We start from the raw sequence: 26,339 nt of genomic DNA, 5'->3' as shown, positions 1-26,339 counted from the left end.
TCTCGAATCACTTATGAAAAAGAAAATTTATGTCAGCGTTGTCGGCAGGATTCGAACCTATGCGGGCAGAGCCCATCACATTTCGAGTCTGTCGCCTTAACCACTCGGCCACGACAACTGTGCTTAATGTTCAATGCAAATTGATAAAATCTTGATAAAATTGATAATAAGATGATGTTAACGGTTTTCTCAATTTACGATGAAAATATGTAGAGTTAAGTGATTAGCTTTTTAAAATATTAAGCCAAATAATCCCTGCCGGGTCTCGAACCCGGCACCTCTGGATTAGAAGTCCAGCGCGCTAATCCGGCTAAGCCGACGGGAGTCTTGCCAGCTGGTGGCCTAGACGGGAGTCTGGCCAGCTGGTGGCCTAGCTCTTCAGTATGTTACATTTTAATTGTTATCTTTTTCCTTCCGTAGCGGGTGAGGAATGTAGCGACCTGTGTGGCAAATGTAATACCATTACGTCATTCTTGGAAATGAGTTTTCCAGTTAAGAGTTGGAGTTTTTAAACGTTCAATACCACCACATCATTCTTGGGAAAGAGTTTTCCAGTTAGTGATTGGAGTTTAGGAACTTGCTTTTTCAGAACACTGCAATTATCGTTGGTATATTTGAAAACTTGCTCTGAATAACTTCGTGTGAAAACTCCTTTTAGTACGTTACCAGGTCCTTTCCAAGAAACTCCAAGAAACTGTTTCCAGCTTTAACCGAATGTAATTTGCATTGCAAACGCACTGTTTTTCTCGCTCACACGCTTTGAAATGTTAATGCCTTTTTTGTCGTATATTTCCGCCACATCGCACCATATTTTATAAGCTCGAACTTCTGCGCGAGAAGTGCGCAGACGGAAAGTTATAGAGATTTGAACGACCGTACTACGGTAGTCATGGTGATTGTAATTCAATAGACATCTTATTAGCAGTGGTAATACTATGTTTTTGGTTATGCGTAATATTGAGAAAGTGTACAGCACCTACAATAAAAGCCTTTTCTGGTAAACTGTATCTGTTATAATATAATAAGAACTTTCGGCTGACAAGAGGTTAGAGAATTCTAACCGCACGCAACCATAGAGTCAGATAATTAATGCAGCAGGTTAATTAAGTCAATAACATAAGTTAAGACCGATAAACTCTGCATCTGCTGAATCAACCTCTGCATTTTAATGACCCCAACCTCTACATTCTAGACGGGAGTCTGGCCAGCTGGTGGCCTAGCTGGACTCCCCGTCTAGACCAACGACCGACCCAAGTCCACCGAATTTTCACTGGGTTTGAACCGTGAACTTGTAGTGGCCTGGGAGCCACTTTTAATACCAATATATCATTCGTGGGAAAGTATTCGCCAGTTATTTATTGAAGTATTGTTTAGTGATGAAAACTGCAGTTGTCGCATAATATTTGGAAACTATCTCTAAATAACTTCATGTGAAAGCGCCGTTTAGTACGTTACCAGGTGATTTCATAACAACCGAGTTTTAACTGAAAATAATCCCCATTGCCAACGCTTTATTTTATCGTTCGCGCATTCTGAAATGTTCGTGTATATTGTGTTGAATATTTCCGTTCACATCGCTCCGCTTTATAAACTCGAACTGATATGCGAGTAACCGCGCAGACAGAGATACAGAATCGTACGAACGTATTACGTTAGTCGAGTTAATTGTAATGTTTTAGACTTGTTTCAAATGGTGAATGCTAAGTTTGTGATTGTGTATTAATCGGAATTTGTACAGTTCCTACAATAAAGGATTGTTTCTGATAAACTGTATCTGTAATAACATAAAGGCTTTCGGCTAGTAGAACGTTAGGTTAGAGAATTCTAACCGCACGCAACCACGGAGTCAGATCATTAATTCGGCAGGTAAATTAAGTCAAAATAACAAGTTAAGACTGATAAGCAGTGCAAGCCCTCTGCAAACCTTTGCCTTGCTGTTAACTGAAATTTCCACTTAGCTGGTGTGTGTACCCACCCACCCGGGGGATTTCTATCTTTTAACATGAAAAGTGCGGGACTGAAATATTTTTATGTGAGTAAATTTTTACTTACTTATTACACTGACTTTCAAAGTCTTTCAGGAATAATTCGTCGTATCTTAAGATAGGAACACCAGCGCTTGCTCCGGGATTTGATCCCAAAACCTTGAGTTACCTAACTGGAAGTTGGAACTATGCGACGGTATCTTCTTAGGCTAGTCTTGGATGGACAGAGGTTTGAACCGAGAACCTTTGATTTGCTGCTAGCATATGTTTTCACTGCGCCATCGCTTACTTCACTGACAACTGGTACATTTATACCTTTTCACCTTATTTCATTGTGGGACTGAAATTTTTTTATGTGAGTTAAAATCTATTTTGTGGAGTCCTATCACACACTTCGACTTTCAAAGTCTTGTAGGATAATTTCGTTTTATTTTCTAAGAAAAGAAGACCAGCCTTTTGGCAGGGATTTGATCCCAAAACCTTCAGTGGCCTACCTTCGAGTGGGAACTATGCGACAGAATCTTCTTGGACTAGGCTTGGATGGCCAGAGGCTTGAACCGAAAACCTTTGATTTGCTGTTCTCCGCTATTTTCACTGCGCCATCGCTTACGTCCAACCTTATCGGTAGATTTATACCTTTCCACCTTTTTTCATTGTGGGACTGAAATTTTTGTGTGTTACTGAACTTCAATTTTGTAGAGTCTTGTTGCACACTTAAACTTTCAAAGTCTTGTAGGATAATTTCGTTTTATTTTCTAAGAATAGACGACCAGCGCTTGGGCAGGGATTTGAACCCAAAACATTTAGTAACTGGGAGTGGGAACTAACTGTGACGCTTGTACGAACCTTGAGAAATAACGCCATTAACAGTGCTCTATTCCATTCAAGTTCGCTTGCTGGCTACGACTAGACGTTATGTCAGCGTTGTGGGCAGGATTCGAACCTACGCGGGCAGATCCCAACAGATTTCAAGTCTGTCACCTTAACCACTCGGCCACGACAACTGTGCTTAATGATCAATGCAAATTGATAAAATGGCACTTTTCTCGAATCACTTATGAAAAAGAAAATTTATGTCAGCGTTGTGGGCAGGATTCGAACCTACGCGGGCAGAGCCCATCACATTTCGGGTCTGTCGCCTTAACCACTCGGCCACGACAACTGTGCTTAATGATCAATGCAAATTGATAAAATCGCACTTTTCTCGAATCACTTATGAAATTGTAATTTTATGTCAGCGTTGTCGGCAGGATGCGAACATCCGCGGGCAGATCTCAACAGATATCTAGTCTACTACTAGGGATTCGAACCCACGCCTCTAGAGCCGCACAAAGCGACTATGCCTCTGCTTGAATCTGGCGCCTTAGACCACTCGGCCATCCTGACCCTGATGTTTTGTATGGATTTCCGTTCTTATAATAATTACCACAAAACTAGGTAAAGGTTTAATTTAGCACTAATATCACGGTTGTTTTACTCGTGGCTGTATAAAATTCACAGATCCAAGCAACGATGTTTAATCGAGGATAAATACAACGCACCAATCCAGATTGTTTCATTCTAGATTTACTTTATAGAAGCCGTAGACGATGATGTTAACGGTTTTCTCAATTTAGGATGAAAATATGTAGAGTTAAGTGATTAGCTTTTTAAAATATTAAGCCAAATAATCCCTGCCGGGTCTCGAACCCGGAACCTCTGGATTAGAAGTCCAGCGCGCTAATCCGGCTAAGCCGACGGGAGTCTGGCCAGCTGGTGGCCTAGACGGGACGGGACGCCTAAACTAGACGGGACGCCTAAACTTTCAATTGTCAGGCGTTTGGCACGGACGTTAAACAACCGGTAAAGTCGCTGCCGAAAAGTATTTCAAAACAAAAAAAAAGTAAAAGTAAAAATTAAAAGTATTTTAAAATTCTCACCTTCTGTACAAGTAGTACATGGCTGTAAGAAGTTTAAGACAAATGCTAACGCGTGGAGCCTAATACTGCCTACATAGTATGTTACGGTATTTTTGCTTTCTTCTTATTTGCAGATTTTACCGTTATTTCCCGTTTAGCCTGCGCTCATATAGCGCTCCGAACAGCATTGGTTATGTTATGACATTAGACAACTTTGTCAATTAATGAGAGCTCTAATTCAATTACTTCTGCCAACTTCGGGAGCAAATGGAATGATGCTGCGTTGCAATTGTTTCATTTTACGCTTCTCCCATAACCGCTAAAGCCATTTTGATCAAGATAACAAAAACCAGAAAATGTATTTTGCTTGTTTGTTTTCAGAATGCATATCCCGTTTTTTTATAAAGTCGTTTAAGAAATTATATGTCATTGCATGGAGGATTGAATTAATAAGATACTTAGTTGCCTAATTGTGCAGTTAGACAACTGACTTAACCGACCGTTTAGATAGCCCAATTTTCGATATTGAAAGTGTAAAGTAAATCCTTGAAGAAAATATTTTTGTTCTTTAAGTGTGGTGTTCTAAATACTTAAGTTAAACTCCAAGTTGAGTAAGGTTATTACTGAAGCAAAAATACTAACTTCAGAATCCAATTATCTGCAACCAACATCTAACTCACGGCTCTTACCAAACTTGACATTGTCAACCTAAAACCAGCCAAATCAACCAGGATACCGTCTTACTCTGCATTTTACAACTTCCACATAATATCGCAATACCGGCCGCTTTATTTGCATGAAAAAAAGCACCAATTACAGCGCACAATGAGCCTAGGACTATTAGGCTATCATATTATAATTTACCTTACAGGCTAATGCAATGCAACTCCTTATGAATGGGTTAATAGGACTTTACCAAATTAAGCAATTAAGCCCACAGCGCTGTGCTTCGACTCCACACAATTCCTTCCGATTTAAAGAGAACGGCGTAATAATCGTAAATCTATGTAAAATTCACACCTCTGTCTAGAACTGTTAATCACAACAGTTACAAACACAACAAAATTATAGTACTGGTACTTTCAACAGCAAACCAAGTCGATGTGAAAGCTAAAGATTACGAGCTAGAGATTACAAGCTAAAGTTTATTCTTTTACAAAAGTTTGCTGTTTTAAACCAAGAAATATAAAGGCTAAAATAACGATTCAGAGTTTTGTACAGTCCTCGTTTAATTTAGCATTTTCGTATAAATTTCCGTCGTAGGAAGGATAATTTGTGTGACCTTTGCTCTTCTTGTTGCCATCTTTGTCACTGTCAGTTGAAAGCTGAACAGTGTCCATGTCAGTTGAACACTCGGCCACATACATGGGCTTGTAAGTGAAGCTCCCCACAAGAAACAATAGAGCAGAGAGACCGTTGCCAACAACAGCTGCAATGAAAATCGTGTAACGAGCATAGCGAAACATTACTAACCTCAGCAAAACAGCACCGAGGTTTCAAAAGTGTTTTCATACGCAAAAATAAACGATTGTAATAGGTCCACATGCGGCAGTAAACTGCGTATAGTATGATGTGTAGTACAGCCTACTGCATAAGGGCGACAATCACCTATGTTTGGTACAATCATGATTTTCTTCCTTATCAATCCGTCAATGGTTCACCACATTAGTAGAAAGTAGACTATACAGATACATTTTAGCTGTGTACATTTTTAAATTTTAACCAAAAAACATAGATCGCATACGCAAATATTTTCGTCAAAAAAGATATACATAGTAACGTTATGTGACATAGCGATATAGATTCATTTGGGCATACATCCCGACTTTGGCTATAAGCATGGAAACACACGAAATATCTCCAATATAAGCTACTTGAATGGGACCCTGCCATTTGTAGACAATATTATAAGCTCAAACTAAATAAGCAAATAATGTAGAAAGCGCCACAGAAAACTTACATAGGTAAAGAAAAGTAAGAGCCATGTTTCTGTTATTGTACGTCCAACAGAATCCCCTGTCACCGCATGAAGTTTCCTGCCATAAAAGGCAAGTGGCATCGATAAAAGCGCCGTAGAGATTTGGTCCTGGTATTGTCCCCAAAGCACGGTAAAATAAATATTCCAAACCCAAGGCAAACGACCTAAGTGATTCTGGCACAATCCTAAAAATGCTTGGTATTAAGAATGTTATCCCGAATATTATAACTTATAATAGGCCGTACATGAAAGCGTCGAGAATTTTTTGTAACTGGAACTTCAAATAAATGCCTCCTTTCTGATTTTTTAAAACGTTAGTGGCGTAGGCTATCGACCTATTTTGCTTAATTTAAAAAATGTATTAATGTATGATTTCGGGACACAGTATTAATATATTCAAACATGTTTTGCTCCAAGCTGCTGTGATTGCGATGCTGCAAATGAAAATAAAATGAAATGCATTATTCTCATTTCGCTGAGCATTGTCATTAGGACAGGAAATTAGAATATCCCAGGGATGGTGATGTGGTGTCACCATGCAATTATATCAGATCTTACCTGAAAGTGGATACCAGCATAGGTGTGAAGATGGAAAACGTGAACATGACCATGAAAAACGACAGCGCCAGGAACGCGCTTCGAGTTGAACATGGCGATGGGCACCTACCGTCGACAGCCTCGTCTGTTGAATTCGGGAAACAGCTGCAGTTGCTGTAAACCTGAATAAAATTAACCTTCAAGATAAATTGAACTGCCTCAAACTAGTCAGCCTAATTGTTCCTTTGGTTGAGGTAGAATCCCTACGAAGCTGCTCACCGTTGGTTGGACAAAGTAATTCACTTCGGTACATCCTGCCTGGCAAGCTGAGAAATACGTCACTTCCTCGGGACCACATACCGGGATGTAGTAAGCTTCTTGGCAGGGACAGTGACTATTACAGGATGACGTCAGGTTGGTGGAAGTTACAGAATTAAAAGAACTGTCACTGCAAAGTTAATAATGGTCTCTTTAGTCGAATTTATCAATTAGGTAAAAACTATAGAAATTAACCTATCTTTAGTTGAATGACTAATTTTCCAAACAGTTGGTATTCCCAATGCCGAAATGTTTTCAACAGATCGGAAATTTTTTGCATCCGTCATAGCCTAAACTATAGCCTACCATGGTTTGAATTACCAAACTAAATTTTACCAAACCGGCAGAAAAAGATATCATTGACATTCAAGCACGAATTACCTATAAGGCACATTGACTCCTGCTATTTGTGTGTCTCTGCAGTGCAGAAGGAAGCAGCATGACAAACAAGCCACCGAGAATACAGCAAATGAGCAATATTTCAGCATGGTTGGTGTTTTCCACTTAAAAGTATAAACTTAGATCAAAAGTCCTCCCAAAATGTTCCCAACTGCACCAGCAGGCACGCTAACTGCGCCTAAAACACATGATTTATAACTTGATAAATCGGAAAAACCTAAGAGTCTAGTGTATAGAAAAATAATAGACTTATAACCGAAAATCGAATTAACAAAAACAGATACAACTAATTAAACGAGGACATAACAAAAAAAAGTTTACAAAGCCAGAAAATTACCAAAAACGAACTTGTCAGGCATAAAACAATATACTAGAACTTTACTGTATAAACTGAAATACAAGAATTTTAATTATGCTGTTATTCTCAAGTTCTTTAAAAGGGTTGTTTGCGTCTCGAATGTGGAAGTCAATAATGCGGAGTCCATCGTTGTAGCGTCTTATTCCAGTTTGGAAAAAAAAAGTTTATGCTTATTTCCGTTTTATTTGATTCGAGTTTGGTTTATCTGTGACCTATACTAGATTAACTTTGCGCACTACAAAGCAAAGCAAATATAACTTATAATCCTTCATAAGCAGCCTACAATTAGTCACCTGACAGTACAGCTGCGTCGCCTACAGACATTCGGAAAGCATTTTCAATATACTTGGCAAAGAAAGCCGCTGTTCCGGCGATCAGAAGAGATTGCAAGCATCCACAGACGGTGATTATGACGTACGTAGGGTTTTTCAGTAGGGTGACGATGGCGCGGGGCAGGTCCTCGTAGGAGGAACCAAAACCGTCTTTGTTGGCGATTTGAGCGCCCCCGTTTTGGTGCACTTCGGAGACCCTGTTTTTCCGGTTCTTCGCTGTTCCTATTTGCAAATAACACAATGAGCAAACGAAATAAAGAAGCGCTACTGGTTGCAAAACCAGGTAAAGCACAACACCTTCAACATTATGTAAAGCCTGATTACTAGACACAGTCATTACGAAAAACGTACCAGGTAGTTGTTTTGGGAATCCTGACATGGGTACCGCAAGGAGCCAAGTGAACTCCATAGCCGCCAAGAGAAATACCCACCATGCACCAACCCATCTTGGGTCGTAATTAGGAAGCGGGGGTCTAAAATTTTTAACGTTTACTTATATTAGAACCTCTACAGCAGATGTGTACGTTTGATAAAGTTTTGAATCCCGCTGAGATATTTACAAATCATTCACGGCTGTTGATTGGCTCCTGCTGCAATAAACTTACAATTGGTTGCAGGGTGCAGCCGTAAATGCGGGATGCAGTTATTTATTTACTATGAAGTCGTTATCTGTCAATGCAGGCTACAATGGTTACAAAATTTTATGACCATTTATGTAGCTTATATGGTGTGTCAAGCAACTTACTCAGATACTTTGTCGAAATCGACGTAATAATCGGATAAAATAACTCCACCTGCTATGAAACCGATTACTGGTCCTAGTGCTGATGCTGCATTTGCAATGCCTGGAAAACATTTCGTATAAGCTTATTTCCAAAAGCCTCAGTGTTTACACTAATGTAATAACTAAATAGTGTCAAGTACCATATCTATCAAACCGCATGCGATGGAATATAAGCAATATATTGCACTATACCAAGTACACTTCTGGGAGAGAAGTTATCTATTTTCAGTCACCATCAGTGTGGAGGTATAGTAACTTTCCAGTATAGGATTTAGTGTCTTTACACTTGATCATTATATAGGTTGTAATTATTTAAAAGGTGAAGTTGGTTTATTCTTACATTGTCATTCTATCATTGTTTATTCGCAAAAGAGAGTGATTGACTTTAAGAGAACAATATAAGGACCTATAGGCAGTTGTGGGATTCAAATATTTTAACATTCAGTTCTCTCACTATAGCAGCATATCATATTGACCCGGGGCCGATATACACATAGGCCCATACATACGCTTTTTAACAAACGGTTCGCGGAGGCCATTAAAATTCCTAGAACCAGTCAGCACCAGCCGATCTGAATCCCACGACTGAGTATAGATGTGCACATGTGCACGAATGCATGCGCTTGTGAATGCATTCACGCACGCATTCACCCAGGTGTGCATGATTGCACAGATTCAAGCGTATAAAAACGTAATGAATATTTATGTAAATTAGTTCGGGCTGGTTCACTCACCCAAGTATATCGAGGCTGACCGTTTCGAGACGCTGTCCTCGATGTAAGCAAGACCCAGGGTGTAGAACGGGGTCACTCCACTACCCATGAGCAACTGGCCGACCAGAATGATGTACATGTTGTAACGCAAATTCTTCCTGCTTTCGTCACAAACGATCTCAGAGTCCGGGATGCAAATAACTTCAAAGATGAAATGTTAAATAAATGAATTTAATTTTTTTCATTCAGATTAATTGTTTCCAAAATATCCTATTTAATCTTTACTTAAAATTATTATTTGGATACTAAGTTAATATCTATATCTCGTGTATAGAGTGCTTATTCCGTAGCAGGTAGGTCTATATTTACAAAGTGTTATTAGTAGGCTTAATTAATAACAAAGTTGGAATGAAAATAATCAATCGATTTTAAAGTAAGAGAAATACCTTCCAAGTTGCTTCCTCCAAACTCATAAAGAGCGGTGAGAAAGTGCGGAAGGGCATAGACCAACGATCCTAGTCCGTAAGTTGCAAACCCGATGGTCACCAATCTCGGTCGATGCCTTTTCCCCCCAAAGTAGGTGACGAAAACGGTGAGGACGCAAAATTATGCAATATCGTATCCGACAACGATCAACGCCGAATCCGAACTATTCAAACCGAACCGCTGCTCGAGAACTGCCACGTTGATATTCGCTATTCCACTTGACATTGCACCTAATTAAAGCAGAAATTGTTTAAAATTAGATTTACAAGATGTTTCTGTAAGATACGTTTAATCCAAGTTTAAACGTTGCCAGGTATTAACCTGATGTTTATACAGTAATCTGCCATCTAAATTCATTTTAACCTTCATTCACTGAAGTAAGATCTTTGTTTTGTTTTTTCTCTTCTAAGTTATAATCGTTTCTATTGTACAGTAATTCTGGTTGCCCGTGTGCAACAATGAAAAATGGGAAGTTTTTGTATTGCTACAGCTTTTCATCCCTTTATGAAAAAACAGTACAAAATATTTCGCTACGCTATGGTAATGTCCATGACCTGAAGCAATCCCGAATAAACAATGAATAACGATAAGGCCGTTAGGATTATTCAGGAACTGGAGGAACGGGATCCTAAGGAACCAGAACAACTTGTAATCTCCTTCCTCCGGACTTGGTCCATCATCCACATCCTCTGAGTGGTTGTCACCATCCGATGAGTCGTCGTGATCCTTCTCCATCTTGTGTGTTTTCTTCATTCTCAAACGCAATATTACTCTGTCTTAAGGAGCTGGTACGTGAAGCTCATGACGTAAGTTGAAAATATAAGCCTTATGGTCTAGGCCTACCTCTTGTTATGCTATAATTGCGGTGGTTACAGCGTGGTACGTTATTTTTGTTTTTTTCTCTTGTAAAAGTACCAACCTTAAGTAAGTTTGTTTGAAAGCTTTTCTATATTTAATAACTTTGAAACTGACAGACTGCATAGAAGCGACATGATCTTAACTAATAAACGATTCGCTTGGTTGTTGATCACCCATTTGTTATATCGAAATTTGTTTGGGTTTGGCAAGCAAAAACGCTATAACCGCGCCAAGCACGACTGCTTCCTCCAGTCTCATTCCTGTCTCACGGTCGAAGAAAACTTTGTTCAGTGCCAGACATGCGCCTTTTTCGGTCCAAGGTTTGCGTTCAACTAAATTGCTTCTTTTGTTGTCAAATATGTGCTCTGTTATTGTCAAATCTTCTTCGCAGTAAACAAGCAATGCGAGCTGTGGTTTACATCGGTTGTAAGAACTTTTACTAGACGAAGCTGAATTTTAGCAAACAAAGGCCAGCATTTCAAATTCTAATAACAAACAAGCGATGACAGATATTTACAATTTAAACCAACAATGGCTGGTAAGAGGTCAATGATTTTTTCCCTACAAATGGATCCGGTTAAATTTCCTACGTTAGTAGGAATGTACATTGCATCTGTTACGTTTTGCTGTTCTCACTCTTAGAATTACAGGCACATGTTTTATTTAAAAGCAGTTAAGTTAAGTTTGTCTTCACACAGCTCATCTCAGGAGCTCCAATACAAAACTGTCAGTGCAACTACTTGTCGGACACACGTCGATAAAAAGACACATGTGCTTGATTAACCACGGAAACGCGCAATCAGCCGCAAGGGAAAAACGTAACAGATACAGGGCAAAAACCAGTGTAACACATCTATTTGCATAGGCAAAGCATACCCAACAACAATGTTCCCTCTAAGCTGCGCGCGTGCGCAAATGCGCACTGCTGACACGGTCTCCGCGCACAGAAAATCTGTGCTGCGCACAAGAAAAAAATCCAACCTGAATTAAAAATAAAATAAACGCATAATAATGGCCACAGTGCGCACGTCTGATGTTGCTCACAGTGGTCCAAGGGAACGCTCAGGGAGTTATTGTGTTTGCTCAGACTCGTGAAAAATTAGAGGGAACGTTGCCCAACAAGTAGTTTAAACTTCGGTCGGAATCTATCGACAGTCATAAGCACATACATATTTCACGATCACGTTTTTAACTGGTTTTGATGTGAGATGCTATTTCGCATGAGGCCACCGATATATTTCTGCCAATATATTTTTGACAATAAATCGTATCGTTTGTTTTTCACTACAGGCTGTGGAGAGCGAAAACTACAATAAGATGAAAACATGCTCACCAAAACAGCCTAAACTATTAGCTACATTTGTCCTTTTCCATCTTATTCTCCAATTTGTAAGTGCCACAATGTTGTCTTCTTTTTCCTTGCACTTTCAGAGAAATAAATTAAAGAAGCACAATATTACAATTGCAACGTATTTATCACATCTGGTGGCATGGCCGTTATGAATTGTTATTTTCAGGTAAAGAAATTGACAAATGCAATGAGTTGATCTGATCTGAGAAGAGGTTGTTTAAAATCATAAAATGGGTGAGGAATTTCATCATTACGGTTCTGGATTGCGCAAACTTGGTTTGCATGAAAGCATTTATTACAAAGAACATGCAACGTTAATCTGCAAAACACTTGAAGATATTAGATAAGCAACAAGATAACCTTTAGGGACAAAATGGCGCCTATCGTCAAGGCAGACATGTGCTTGCGAAGAAAAAAAAACACGATTATAAGGAAGAAATTATAGAAGCAAATTATACAACCATATTGATTCGAACACATATTCTTGAGAAAAGCGAAAAAATCAGTTAAAAACGTAGCTTCCAGCAATATAATACAGTGGAAATATAATATATGGATGCAAAATTAAATTAAACTTTGTCACAAAACTTCAATAAAACTAAAAAATTCAAAATCATAAAAAGCAAGCAAAAACAATCGCTTAGTAAATGTCCTTAAAAAGCGTTTCTTTGTACTCAATTAACACTTAAGCAAAACGTGACGTATCAAATATATTAAATGTATTAATAATTACTCCTAATTAGGTTATGAAAGTAAAATTAATACAATGACCCGTTACTTATAAAAACGAATACCTTGCTCAATCTGACATCACTTCTTCGGACGTGAGTTGGGCGTTCACCAACCTAAAAGCAAAACACAGCAAAATTCGCCTGTAATGAAAGTTCACTTAATTATTATCAATGCAATTTCGTTGGTTCATATAAAATCCCGGTCTTTCAAACCCGTCTTAGCTTGCCTATATGGGTGCCATTCTGTTCGTTTGCGTATGCGTTGGCTATTCATTTTACACTCCAGAACATCAACAATTTTTACGTTTTTGATGATTTGAACATGTTAACTTGAGCCGTAGAATTGCAGATTGCATAACATAACATAAAAGAAGAAACATGAAGTGTGGTGCAAACGGAACTCGCCACCATTACGCTCCAGGGGCACACTGACCGATAGTAAGCTCCGCGAAGTGCAAGAAGTTGGTCGTGGGTCCCAGTTTCGACCACCCTACCATCGTCGATGACCGCTATTTGATCAGCGTTCATCACAGTGGACAGACGGTGAGCGATGATGATGCAAGTCCTTCCTTCCGTGGCTTGGTCCAGCGCCGCTTGTACGATCTTATCGTAGAAAATAAAGAATATGAAGTTACGCCAAAAAACTGAAATCGATGTTTTATCACTGCATTATTTTAATACGAATTTTAAATAACAACGGCGATGAAGTTCGGTGCTACATCATCCGACAGAGGTGGGATGGTGATCTTTTTTAGACGAGTTACACAAGGGGTGTCAAACTTAATCGCACCAGGGGCCAAAACTCAAAACTTATTTAACGCCGCGGGCCGTAAGTATAAAACTTGATTAAACGTTTCGTGACACGAGTACATGAATTGGAACAGGCAGCGAAACAACACCAAATTTTTGATGTTTTTGACGATTCTTGACTGGGCTATTTTTGGTTATTCTTCTCTTACATCATTATGTTTCATTCATTTCCTTGCAAAAGTACTGAAGAAATAACAAACAATAAAGAAAAAAGCAGCCCAGATTACAAGTGTTAAAATAAATCGTTTCATTCTATCGTATGATGGGGCAACTGTTGTGCTGCTGTACTGTGCGATTTGTTATAATCTTATTTCTTGCAGTAAAAATGTAAGTTTAGTACTGTACAATGATCTCGCGGGCCGGAAATATTTAGATGTATAAAATAGCATTGCGGGCCAAGTTGTATTGTAAAGCGGGCCGGGAGTTTGACACGTATGAGTTACACGAATCGATTTCATTCCTACCTTTTCGCTCTCCGCGTCCAGAGCGGATGTTGCTTCATCCAGAAGAAGAATCTTCGGATTTCTCAGAAGAGCACGCGCGATCGCGATCCTCTGTCTTTGTCCTCCTGACAACTGGCTCCCATCTTCACCGCAAATCGTGTCGTATTTCTGGAAAAAAATGTTCTCACCACAAAGTACACAACCATTGAAGAATCGTCCTTGCGGTCTGTGTTTACCCAAGACAGGAATGGCGACAGCTTTAGCTGCTTGTCTGACGTCACCATAGTTAAGTTATGACGTCACAATGATTCTACGTCACCATACCTGCGGTAGTTGTTGAATAAAGTCATGAGCGTTCGCTATCTTGGAGACTCTGCGCATCTCATCATCGTCCACATCTCTTGAACAGTCGCCCAACCTGGTGGAAGAGTTCAAAACACATCGTGAAAACCGATTCCGCTCCCACTTATTCTATTTGACAACGCAGTTGGTGTTGACAAGGGATTCGGGTTCACTTTAAAGCGATGTATTTAAGAATGCATAGACAATAGAAGACACTTTGTAGAAGTGTCTTTCATTTACTTAATGTTTGCTCGGATGGTGTCATCAAACAAGGTCGGCTCCTGAGTGACGACACCGATCTGCTGACGATGCCAATTCACATTCAGTTCTTTCACGTCCACTCCGTCAATCAACTGCGCAACATGGAAAATCGATCGTCATAATTACCGTGCTACAGCATAATAGCAACAGATTTAACGTAGAAACCGAATTAACTGTAGCACAAATCAAAATAACGGGGTTTACAAATATTGCCCGGCAAAAAGTATTCTTTTCAGTTCAAATCAAGCGAAAAAGTACTCAGTGGCAAAGTAAATGCTCTCAGAATGTCATGATATTCAACACTGAAGCTGTTGCGTTTTGGTGCATCATCATACCAGTTGTCCTTCATCCACATCATAGAATCTTTCAATAAGCTGGACTGTGGTCGATTTTCCGCTGCCAGATTGACCAATGAGCGCCAAGGTCTGACCACTCTCCACTGTGAGGTTAAGCTGGTCAAGCAAGGTCATGTTAGGTCGGGTCGGATATTTGAACTTGATCGATTTTAAGGCGATCGCTCCTTTGCAAAAGTCCTTTAAAAAAAGTTGGCAAAATGTCAATGTTAGATTATCTTTGGAAAGGAAAGTGGCAAATACGCGTCTTAATTCTAGTTTCGTCTTTAAATAACTCGCATTAACTTTTACAAATTGCTTGCTAATTACAGTAACTACACTGAACTTTTTAATAACAAAGCATTGGTATAAAAACCAAAAAAGACGCATCTTTCCGAAAATTCAAGAAACCTACAATCAGTCGAAATAAAAACTAAGAAGGTTTTTGTTTTACTCGTAACTTGCACATTCTGTTTTTTCTTGTGCTAGTTTCGGACGCGGCATGTGTAGAGTCGTTTCTTTCTACTTAAAACTTAGCATTTAATTTCATTGCCATCATTCTATTAACTGTGAAAACTGCGACGTTTCGCCTTTTCTTGATGAACTTTGATTTCAATTAAGTCCATGGCATGGTAAGTGAAAGTCCACTTAAAACTTTAATTACTACAATTATGCCTGGACAATAACTGGGCTAATTAATTGTTAAAAGCCTAAACCCTAATTTTCTTTCAGGAAAAGGGCAAGGAAAAGAAAAACTTTCAGCTACACTCAAGCTCAATAAACCCAAATGGCCCGAAAAGTGTCATAAAGACAGCTCGCACTAGGTATTAAGGAAACATCAAAGCGTGGTACCGGTTGTAGTCCTTCATCGCTGTATATGTCGATCTTCGGTCTTCTGTCAAGAAGAGCGATGATTCGAGCTGCTGCGATTTTCGCTTCAGCGTAGTCGGGAACGAAAGCGCTGTTCTGTCCTAAAGCCATCGCTCCGAATATGCACGCCAGGATGATTCTGCGAGTTGAATGACAGCTTAGTAAGGGAATGCATCAAAGCTTATGAAATGGCTGCCACTATTTCACCGGAGAAAGTCGTACGATCAAAGCTATTTTTCACAGTTTCTTGTTAACCTAACTTAAAATTTATAGCGTAATAACTTGCACCTAACGTAAATCTACTTTTTAATCTAAATTTAACTCCAATAAAACCTAAAACAGCTAAAATCAACTTTTTGCGTATTCATTCTGCTAACGGTTAGCAGCCAACCTAACCGGCTTTCCTTAACAACAGGCTGTGTGACCTACACGCTACATAGTCACTTCGTTATGACATTCCAGCAGCCTTCAGCGGCGCAATAGGTTAAATTGCTTGGTGGTTTACATACTTTGTGTTGCTCGGTAAATAATTTGTTTGATCACTCAATTCACATGTCACATGCTATCGTCAACTCAACTTACGAAAAAACTCTTTCGAATTCAAGTTCTCCGTTGGCGACCAAATGTATTCCGAGTCGAAAGACAGAAGCGAAAACGAACAAGATGACGGACTGCGAATATCCGTAGGAAACACTTATTAGGAGGCCTTTCTTGATGTCCCGTCTGCAAAAATTTCAAGACAAATTTTTTTCTTTTCCAAACACGTTTGACGTTTAGGCAAAATTCTAATCTAAAGCATGTTCAACTGCTTTGTTCAGTATGGTTTCTATCCAGACGTTGTAGATCTAAGACTAAGGGAAATAACCGATGTGGTTTAATCCGCTCACACCTGCTGCTCATGTTCTGCATGCTCTCATATTTCCGGTATATCTCTGCCTCTTTCGTTAAAGATGCCACAAGCTGAATATTCCTGATGCTCTGGGAAGCGAGATCAGCTGCAAGGAACCAAGAGACAATTTATCGAGAAAATGCCGAGAGGAACTTTTTCAATTAGACTGTCAGATGGTCCCTAGCGGGCCTCATTTCAATACCTGCGCTCTCCTGTGTATTTTGTTGCGTCTTGTTATGGCCGGTGATTAGAAACATATCCAGCATGCTGCCCAGTGCGACGAAAGGTACTACCGCTAACATCAGCAGCGCCATCTGCCAGCTGAAAGCAAACGCGATGCTGATTGCACAACCTGGCAGAGTAGGGTTCAAAATTAGAAAACTTAACACGTTATTTTCGCGTAAAACCGCAAGCATGAAGCATGAAGCACATACCAACGGCAGCGAAATTTTGACACAAAAGACCGGCTCTTGTTCCAATACAACCGTCAACTTTGCCGGCGTCTGATGAGAGACGAGCGGACAAAGTTCCGCTGCTGTTGCTCGGTTCATCGAAGAAGGCCAAGTCTTGCCTCAGGATTGCACGAAACGCGGCTTTGCGCAAACGTTCGGTTAGCCCCGTGCCCGATTTGGAGAGGAAAACCGACTAAAGCGATTGGAGAAAATACGGGGTGAATATACAAACTGTAAAATGGTAGGTCGTTATAGTAAAAACGTCACATTTATTTTAAAGAGACTTTAATTGGGCAAGTGACGCACAGGTAGGTAAAACAGTTGTAGCCTGCCAAAAAGCTTTCGAATTACTAATGGTGTGACCCTTCCTTATACTATATGTGGAACTCCTATGACATTCATGCTTTCAAAAGCAAACACTGTCAATAAAAGACACTGCTCTTACTTTCATCCAAAACCAAAAAAACGTGGACACTCCGAGTCCAAACATCGTGAGACTGTAAATCCTCGCCCGGTGCAACTGATCGTTTGTCGTCGTGAAAATCTTGAGCACCTCACCAAAAACGAGAGCAAGAAGAGGATCTCCTGCTCCAGCGATTATCGCGAAGAAACATCCAACTGGAGGAAGAATGAATTCTTGGATCGAGATTTTAACTAGCCTGTTTATGCAAGCGTGGTTTTATAAAGGTATTTTTGGGGGACTAATATGGTCTCTTAAATTTCTCCAACGATCTGTCAAAATTAGCAGGTAATCTTTAAAAGTAGAAGTCTCTTAAAATTGATTGGTGGCCACCAAAGTAAAACCTTACAAAAACCTGTGTGCAAGCAATTCGTGAAAGCATTTGCACATTGTGAGACGCCTACTTGCTGTGAACAGCCATTCTGGCTTGCTTAGCATCCAGAGTCTTTTAAATGGAGCATCAGTGAGCATGTCATGATCCTCCTCGTCTTCTTTTTGCTCATCTTCCAAGGATATGTCCCCGGCCTGTTTCTTGTTTATCTTGCCATTTCCTTTGTGGGTAACAATAAACAGAGTGAAATGGTTCAATGTACGCAGTGGCACGACAACTTTTGATGCTTGTGATCATGTACTATTAAAACCACACACTAACAACTTAAATAAAGCTAGCAAAAGCATTAAATCTAACCCAGCAGTGTAAACCAGTGTGCTAATCTTTACAACGTGTATCTTTATTAATAATACCAATGGAGAGACTCGTGCTATTGCGCGGATGATTGTTATGTCATAAAAAGGGACTAGCAATGAAGATGTACTGTCATGCCGACCATGGATGGGTTGTAAGTTGTAACGAAGAGACCAACCATTGGATATGTCCAAGTCATTCGGCAAGGCTGGCTCTTGATCCTTGATGAGTTGAGTGCTGACTAGATTCCTGTAGATGCCATCATCAACTTCCATCAGCTCCTCATGTCTTCCTCCTTCTTTTACCTCACCACCATCCAACACAATGATCTTGTCTGCTCCTCTGATGGTCGACAATCGATGAGCAATTATAATTGTAGTGCGGTCTGCAAGGTCAGGCTCATAATAATATTTCATTTCATTGCTTATACTACTTGTTTTTTGAACTAATCTACATGATGACAAACATTCTAATAATAACAGTGGCATTTTTATGTTTAAATGGTTCAAACGAGCAAAGGATTCCTAAGTTATCATTTAAACTGCGTTCGTCTCAAGATTAAATCATAAAAAAGCTGTCTTGAACCTTGAGATGCTTTTTCAAGAGCAGACTGCACCAGAGCTTCATTCTCAGCATCTAGAGCAGATGTTGCTTCATCGAGAAGAAGAATTTTTGGATTGCGGATGACCGCTCGAGCAATCGAAATCCTCTGTTTCTGCCCTCCACTCATTTTTGTCCCTCTATCACCAACTATCGTGTCAAATTTCTAAATTTATAATTATTTTTGTGAGAACAATCCTATCAGTGTTTGAAGATATCTTGGATCTTAGGAATAAATTATTATTTTTTCCTACTGTGATATGATATTGCTCTAATGTCCTTACAGTATGGTTCTGTGAATGTTAGATGTTCTAAGACAAGAATAAAACAAATGCTATTGCGAGAAAAATTATGCTGGTCTTCTGTAAGTATGTAGCACTATCCATCTTTATCAACTAATTACATATTGACAAGCGTACTTAGTACCCACTGTGACAATGTTTTATACACACGCTTTAACTTTACCCACCTAAAATATTTGGACTAGCTTCATGCAATGCCAATATTATTCAGATAAACAAGCCCAAGTTCTATTTGTGAAATAACTTACATCAGGAAGGGTGTTTATGAAGTCATAAGCGTTTGCAATCTTGCTGGCGTCAATCAGTTCTTCGTCTGAGACATCTTCACGACCCCAACGAATATTCTCTGCTATTGTCGTATTAAACAGCACTGGCTCTTGCGAAACCAGACCAATTTGCTCACGAAGCCAACGAACATTTAAAGATCGAACGTCATGACCACCAATTGAAAGAACACCATCCTATTGGGAAAAAGTAAGGAGACTGAAAATTTTTACCTTTGACGATGGTACAAAATTAGTTCACAAAATAACCATTATTGCACTAACATCAATGTCATAAAATCTCTGAATGAGTTTGAGTATTGTACTCTTTCCACAGCCGCTGTGTCCAACGATGGCAACATTCTTGCCGGCTGGTATGGTGAAGCTGACATTCCTCAACACCTGAAGGCGGAAAATGTTAAAATTTATTCAAGTTTAACTAATCCTAAGACTATGCAATGCTTGTTTTAATTTTATAGGCGCCTGATTGACTGACATTTAACTACTCATTATCATCTGATAAACATACGTTTCTACACTTTGCATTCAGATTTATAGACCTTATCTGTACGTTTCAAAAGAAAAGATATGATGCATATAATTTTGGTGTGATTTACATCCGACTTGGGTCTTGAAGGATATTTGAATGTGACGTTTTTAACTTCCACAGAGCTCTCATATTCAGATGGTTTGACACCATCTTTACAAAAGACGTCAATTTTTGATTTTCTGTCTATCACTGAAAATACTTGAGCACCAGCGCTTGTAGCTTCAGTAAAATATTCAATGTTTTTCATGATCTAAAAATATTTTCACGATTAGAGATATCAAAGTAGGGAATTCCCCAACAATAAAACAAATAAAAATAAAAAGTTTTTCGGGGAGTTAATATAGCAATCTACGTAAAAAGTGTTATGATTGTCCATACCAGACCAAGGGAAAATGCCACAAAAATGACGGAAAAAAACGCAGCTACAAAATCCCCAACATATATTTCTCCGTCAATGACCAGTATCGACCCATACCAGAAGGACACTGCGTACATCGCAAACACGATGAAGCGGTTTATGCCCAAGCTGAGGCCAAGCAAGGTTCGTTTCTTTGCTCCAACAACCTTTGCTTGGTGCAAATTAGAAGAATATCTGCGCTCAAAATATGTCGCTTAACATGAAAATCTGAATTTGGAGACGTCACACTAGCTAACTGATTAAGAAGTGTAAGCTGCCTTATACGTCATAAACAGAAAATGTAACCTGTCAATCATCTTGTCTTGGCAGCCAAATGCAACAACAGTTCGAATTGCAAGAAATGCCTCTTCAGCAATCGATCCAGCTTTCGCATACGCATTAAGCTCCTTCTCTGAGTACAGTGTGTTGACCTTTATATAACATACTGTATATAAACTACTAAAACTTATAAACTGCTTGTACCACACACACCTATCATAAGTTACCGTTATTTCAATACGTAGATAAATTGATAATAATTAAACAGACACACCAAAATATATAATTATGTCCATTATACTTGTGCTTGGAATACTTATGATACTTTAATCGGTTCCCTTGTAACGTAACTGCACCCATGTCAAATTTACATACTCACTTGAAAACCTTTAATTTTGATAACAAATAATCATTTCTACCTTATGAGATAACATTTACATCTAAACCAGCTAAAAGAGTTACCAAACAACAAACTGTACTCATGGGTGCAATACAATAATTACTATTTTAATCAGTTTACTGCAGAGAAACTCTGCAACGAGGTGTCACATCAGAATAACAAATAACTAACTTTTTGAAAAACCACCAAAAACTACTGACAGCAATCTACAATTAATTCTCATCGCTACCTTGAACAAAATGCTTGCAACAATTCCTAGAAAAGGTACGCCGGCAAGATTGACCAATGTTATTTTCCATGAACGTATGAAAGCAACAACAATGCAGCCAATCAGAACACCGGTAAACTGAAGAGTCATTCCCATCGAGTCACCAATGCCTTGCTTTATTCTGGTCATGTTGCTGGTAAAATGAAATGCCAATCACTTTTCCAATGATACCGATAACAAGTTTCCATTTATTATAACTTACTCATTTAATCGATTGTTTAATTTTCCAGCTGATAGAAGGTCGTAAAAGGTCATGTCTTGCCGAAGAACAGAATGAAAAAACTTCAAACGTATTTTTTCGATTTGCCTAAAATCAGAAAACAACTTATATAATAAAGTACAAGCACATCGCTAATAAATCCTGAACATGAATTTCAGAAATCACTAAACTATTAAAGTGTAGTTTACAATGGTACATGCAACTTACCTTGTGGCAAGTGTCGACCAACATGCCATGTAGACCATTGCACCGACAAATGTAGTGCATGCCACATAAACAAATTTAACACATGTGTCTATGCTGTTTGACTCAAAATTATTAACAACATTAATGATAGTAACATTCCATTCACTGAATGTAAAACAACAAAAATGTTAAAATGCTATCAGTTCCTAACTTGCTTCAATATAAATTACTTTATGTAAATCTATATCAAGCTGGACAAATGCATGGATATGTGAAATTTTTGCTGTAAATCTAACACAAACAGTGCATTGCTCTTTGCCACTAGCACTTACACTTCAGTCAAATTGATCACTCCTTGCATTGCACATAACTTGTAAGTGAAGAAGCACGTTGAATAAACACCAAAATCTGTGAACTGTGTTGTTAAATCACCAAAGACAGCAAATAAAATCGGTGTGGCAGCACCAGTTGCAAGACTAAATACTGTTCCAATAATAAATAGAAACCAGTCAAGACAGTTGGAATATCGGAACTGAAAAAAGAGACATAATAACTCATATAATTATATAGGCTATTATGACAACAATGATCCTATCAGCAGTAAATAATAACACATTGATTTAACATTTTAATTGAATGACTAATAACATCAAAAATACGATTAATGTGAAACCATCCTTCCATTACAAGCACCTACCAATGCAAAATAAGAGATTGGTTGAACTTTATCTTCATTTGCTCTGTTGTCATTTTGGTCGGTTTGCACACAGTCTTCTGTTTTGTTTAGATCTTGTTTCCTGGGAAAAGCATGAAATTAAACATATTTCCTAGTGGTAAAGCAAGCTAAAGAGATGGTTCTTTTAAGTATGCCCAGGTACAACTATCAAAGGATGTTTTCTACCTATGTTATTGTTAGTAGTAACTGGTGCAGTACAACGGTACATACAACAAACACTGCACAAAGATTGAGACAGTGTAAAGTTACATTTTTGAAGACAATTAACCAACATTTCAATTCCAGCAATTTCCTGTGATTTCCTCTTAACCCAAATTTTACTTCTATCTTCTTTGTTCAACAACTTCTGAGCCTCAGGTGACAAAGAAACTTGCTTCTCCTAAACAACGTTGATAAATTAACAATAAAATAATAATCGAAACTTGCATTTAAAGTATGCAAAAACTTTTATGAAACGTATACTTGTAAAATTGCCACAATATCATTAACTACCAAATATCATTTATAACATGAACAAAGACCAGAACATACCATTCTGTTCTTTGCTGGGCCCTAAAGCCACCAAGCAATGCAAAAATGATTCAAGCTATGCTGAAAAAAACTTTTTGCATAAATAAAAAATTTGTGTGATGCAGCAAAACAAGAAGCGGTTAAAAAAGTTTGAGTCTTTTGTACTTTAGCGCTCCAATTTTAAGGCCTGTATTGGAAGGAGTAATGAGTTAATAGAAAATGAAGCAAGTCATGACATGATAATGTACTCAATCCTCAATATTCAATCCTGACATAGGTCTGCAGTGCAATGTAAACTAGATTCAAAAATTCAATGACTACCAAATTCATCATAAATTGCTAAACAACCGAATGACTGTACTTGGAACTTGCTTATGGGCTTATAATTTTACAATGTTGCACTAAGAATAGGTTCTGACGTTGCAGACATAGTAACAAATATGTTAGTTAGGCAATTCACGACCACAATGATGCTGGCTTAAAAAAATATGCATATAACCTGTATACAGGTATACTTTGAGCGTACGAATTTTTCCGGTGAAATAATGGCAGCCTATTTCATAACAACTTCCAAACACTACAAAGAGAACACCAGTCCAAAGCAAAAAAAGGTACGCGGCATAGGAAACCGATAATGATTTGCAAATGCAGCTGAACATCACTGACCCATTTGTAAACCGACAGGAAAAAGTCGTTGGGTGACCGACTGACCTATTCTTGATACGCAGTCTAATATCACCATTACCACACTTTGAGCGTCCTACTTCACAACGCATGACCTGTTTTAACCTAATACGTTCCCTATTTTCATTCATGTGCAATCAACCGTGAACTTTGTGCTCAATCGCTGCCCTCGAACGAAGTTATAGGCTGCTCACAGACATCAAGAGAACTACTTTCAAACAATGTTGGAAATAAAAGAAAATATTCAACAAAAAGTGAGATGCTGTACTTCAAAAGATAATAATTTAAGAAGCGATTTAATTTTTCCTGATTTGAGAACGGAAAGACGCCATTCTGATCCTACAGGCAATCTATCTATTTCACCCGATTTGTCTACTTTCCGCCCATTAAAATGGGCCAGAGTGCGGACAATCTGCGATTTCAAATTCAACACTGCCGCTTATCCAACACTAGATTTGGCCAATTCTTAGCAGATTGCATGCAGGCATATAAAATGATTGCATAGGACCTCTGGTACCGCCTCGGCTGACCCTTCTTATTGGGCCTGAATGCACGAAACCTGATATGCAGTTACTGTATTTGATGTTAGTCGGACTGGATCATTAGGACTTCATCTTTCAAGTAGTGCAGCCATTTAATCGTAGTCTATCCGTAACTTCATCATTAATGTATGTGCGGCATCTGGCAAGAAAGATGTTTGTATTACCGTTTTGTCCAAGCCATAAACCGGTGTTATAAAGAAGTGGATCCCTGGTAGGAACTTGGCCTCCTTTGTGACGTAGAAAAATCTAAAAATTAAAAGTTTTCTGTTTACCCAGAATACAACAAAGCCAGCAGAAAAACAAATTTTGGCGGAAAGGAAAGCGTGGTAGAAAAGTCATTAGGTCAGCAAATAAGAACCAAACTTGTTTGTGAGCGAATTTCTTCTTCGAACAGTTTACAACATGGTTAGCATCATCCTTTTTGTTCTCCACAGTCAAGTAGTGAAAAGTAAACAATACAATAATCAAATTAACACGTCAAAAATATTGTTGAATATTTTTTCAAAACTGTTTACTCGAACATGTTATTCAAGTGAAGCGCAAGTGCGAGGACGATAGTGATGAAGCAATTAATACCGAAAAATCATCTCAAATTTGCCACCAATTATGACGGAGACAGCAACGATTATATGTTTGATATTGTAATGTGGTGAAAATACTAAGAAGAACAAGTTATACACAAATGTACTCAGTATTATGACCATCGAAGATGCTATAGTGTAGTTAGTAGCTCTACTACTAATTACTACTAGTGTTACTTAATAGTGTTAGTTATACTATTACTAACTACTAGTTACTATTGGGGTATACAGTAGTATGTAGTCCCAATGCAATTCTTTTAACAACGCACGTTTTGAATATAAAGTAGCCTATAGACTAGCCAACCTATGCAAGTTAAATTATTATCAATGCAAAACCTAGAAACTGACAAAACAAGAGTAACCAGAGCGTGACAAAATAAGCAATATATGTTTGGAAAATTATATGACGACCATGCATATATCTATAAAGTACGTCAGTAGCATGTTAGACTTAACAGCAACACATATCAAATAAAACAAATAAAGTGACTGGTTATTGATGTTGAGTGATCTGCGTAAACTTTAACTTTATTAAGTTAAATATAGATGAAATGATTGGAAAAAGAAGCAAGTATCAGTTCCGAATTTGCTCGAACAAACATAACGCAACCTGACGACATACCATACCTCTTTGAATCATAGAAAGTTATCATAACGTTGATACCTTATACTTATAGCATGCATACATTTTCGTCACGATCAAAATTATGTATCGGTAAGCTCGAAATTTCATAAATTAATGAGTTATCTCTGTAATTACTTATCCAATTTTTCAAAAAGTTTTATGTTTTTGAATAAAAATACTTTCAAATTGAACAATAAAAGCTTCCACTGCAGTGACATTGATTCGTGATTTGAATCGGACATTAAATTAAGCAATACTTTTCAATAATGGTGCCTGCTGGCGAAACACGTATGGTCTATTTAGCCAGATATGCAAATCAATTAGCGCGCTAAATGTTGGGCAAAACCTGTTATACTTTATAGACTGGAAACGAGTTTGGTCATGTCATGATACCGCGCAACTATTGCAAACAAAAATGCTGCTCCACATTTTGATGTAGGCTATAGCTTACCTTTACCAACCGAACATATTTGCAACATGCACGTCGGTTTAGATATATCAGTTCAACATTAAAATTGTATTTTTGAATATTGCTTCAATAAAACAATATATTAAAGCAATGCTTAGGCTACTCACTCTTTTATGATGCACTCGTACGGTCCATTTCAGAGGCCTTTGATTCTACTAATTTCAATGCATATTACGCCCTGTTTCTCTCATGGTAAAGTGCAGAACAGTTACAAAAACACTATCTATCACTATCACTATCGGTCTATCCATTCCCTGAGGCGTTATTTTATTAAAATTACGGTTTGTTATTTATTAGTTCTTCCGAGTATTTTCCGCTTCTCAACGCACGTGTTATTTTTAAAAACATAATCTTTGCTTTGTTAACACAGGTTTTGTTTATTAGCAGTTATTTGCAGTTTTTATTTTTTTTGCCAACAACTTTGTCCACATGATAAACTGGCCGGCATATGTCTT

The 26,339-nt window shown here is 38.3% G+C and overlaps 1 protein-coding gene and 1 pseudogene across 11 annotated transcripts; both read right to left on the bottom strand.

The window, feature by feature from the left end:
- Nucleotides 1-4,679: 4,679 nt before the first annotated feature.
- LOC143449730 (solute carrier organic anion transporter family member 4C1-like) lies at nucleotides 4,680-10,523 on the bottom strand (annotated as a pseudogene). Its single transcript, XR_013114610.1, has 11 exons — nucleotides 10,343-10,523; nucleotides 9,749-10,018; nucleotides 9,324-9,503; nucleotides 8,551-8,650; nucleotides 8,157-8,278; nucleotides 7,767-8,027; nucleotides 7,098-7,293; nucleotides 6,678-6,846; nucleotides 6,420-6,580; nucleotides 5,844-6,046; nucleotides 4,680-5,312 (listed from the first exon to the last, which is right to left on the bottom strand). The product of XR_013114610.1 is annotated as a solute carrier organic anion transporter family member 4C1-like (transcript).
- Nucleotides 10,524-11,006: 483 nt separating this feature from the next.
- LOC143447000 (ATP-dependent translocase ABCB1-like) lies at nucleotides 11,007-26,104 on the bottom strand. Of its 10 annotated transcripts, none has more exons than XM_076946929.1 (29): nucleotides 23,005-24,328; nucleotides 22,746-22,852; nucleotides 22,435-22,534; nucleotides 22,070-22,269; nucleotides 21,759-21,902; nucleotides 21,534-21,638; nucleotides 21,293-21,464; nucleotides 20,691-20,815; nucleotides 20,366-20,579; nucleotides 19,998-20,237; nucleotides 19,723-19,839; nucleotides 19,423-19,635; nucleotides 18,858-19,038; nucleotides 18,451-18,657; nucleotides 17,992-18,138; nucleotides 17,573-17,745; nucleotides 17,110-17,320; nucleotides 16,878-17,027; nucleotides 16,676-16,781; nucleotides 16,369-16,509; nucleotides 15,769-15,925; nucleotides 14,920-15,117; nucleotides 14,564-14,676; nucleotides 14,306-14,399; nucleotides 14,003-14,149; nucleotides 13,162-13,331; nucleotides 12,792-12,869; nucleotides 11,980-12,064; nucleotides 11,009-11,232 (listed from the first exon to the last, which is right to left on the bottom strand). In XM_076946929.1, exons 1-27 carry the CDS (start codon nucleotides 23,005-23,007, stop codon nucleotides 12,797-12,799), a joined length of 4,008 nt encoding a protein of 1,335 aa, XP_076803044.1. In that variant the 5' UTR covers nucleotides 23,008-24,328; the 3' UTR covers nucleotides 11,009-11,232; nucleotides 11,980-12,064; nucleotides 12,792-12,796. The 10 variants fall into 10 exon arrangements, with proteins under 10 accessions (XP_076803061.1, XP_076803066.1, XP_076803010.1 ...); XM_076946942.1 differs by having other exon boundaries at nucleotides 12,792-12,842; XM_076946946.1 differs by lacking the exon at nucleotides 23,005-24,328 and adding exons at nucleotides 24,374-24,455; nucleotides 25,992-26,104 and having other exon boundaries at nucleotides 11,007-11,232; nucleotides 11,980-13,331.
- Nucleotides 26,105-26,339: the final 235 nt, after the last annotated feature.

Source organism: Clavelina lepadiformis, chromosome 1, assembly GCF_947623445.1.
Source record: "Clavelina lepadiformis chromosome 1, kaClaLepa1.1, whole genome shotgun sequence".
Lineage (NCBI taxonomy): Eukaryota > Metazoa > Chordata > Ascidiacea > Aplousobranchia > Clavelinidae > Clavelina > Clavelina lepadiformis.
The sequence above is the reverse complement of the archived record's forward strand: the minus strand, read 5'-3'. Positions and strand labels throughout refer to the sequence as shown.

What these genes read in the sequence shown, in the direction of transcription:
- LOC143447000 (XM_076946895.1), bottom strand. An exon ending in TGACTTGGACATATCCAATG is followed by an intron (nt 18,139 to 18,450) that starts GTTGGTCTCTTC and finishes TTACCCACAAAG; the next exon opens with GAAATGGCAAGATAAACAAG. An exon ending in AGAATGGCTGTTCACAGCAA is followed by an intron (nt 17,746 to 17,991) that starts GTAGGCGTCTCA and finishes TTCTTCCTCCAG; the next exon opens with TTGGATGTTTCTTCGCGATA.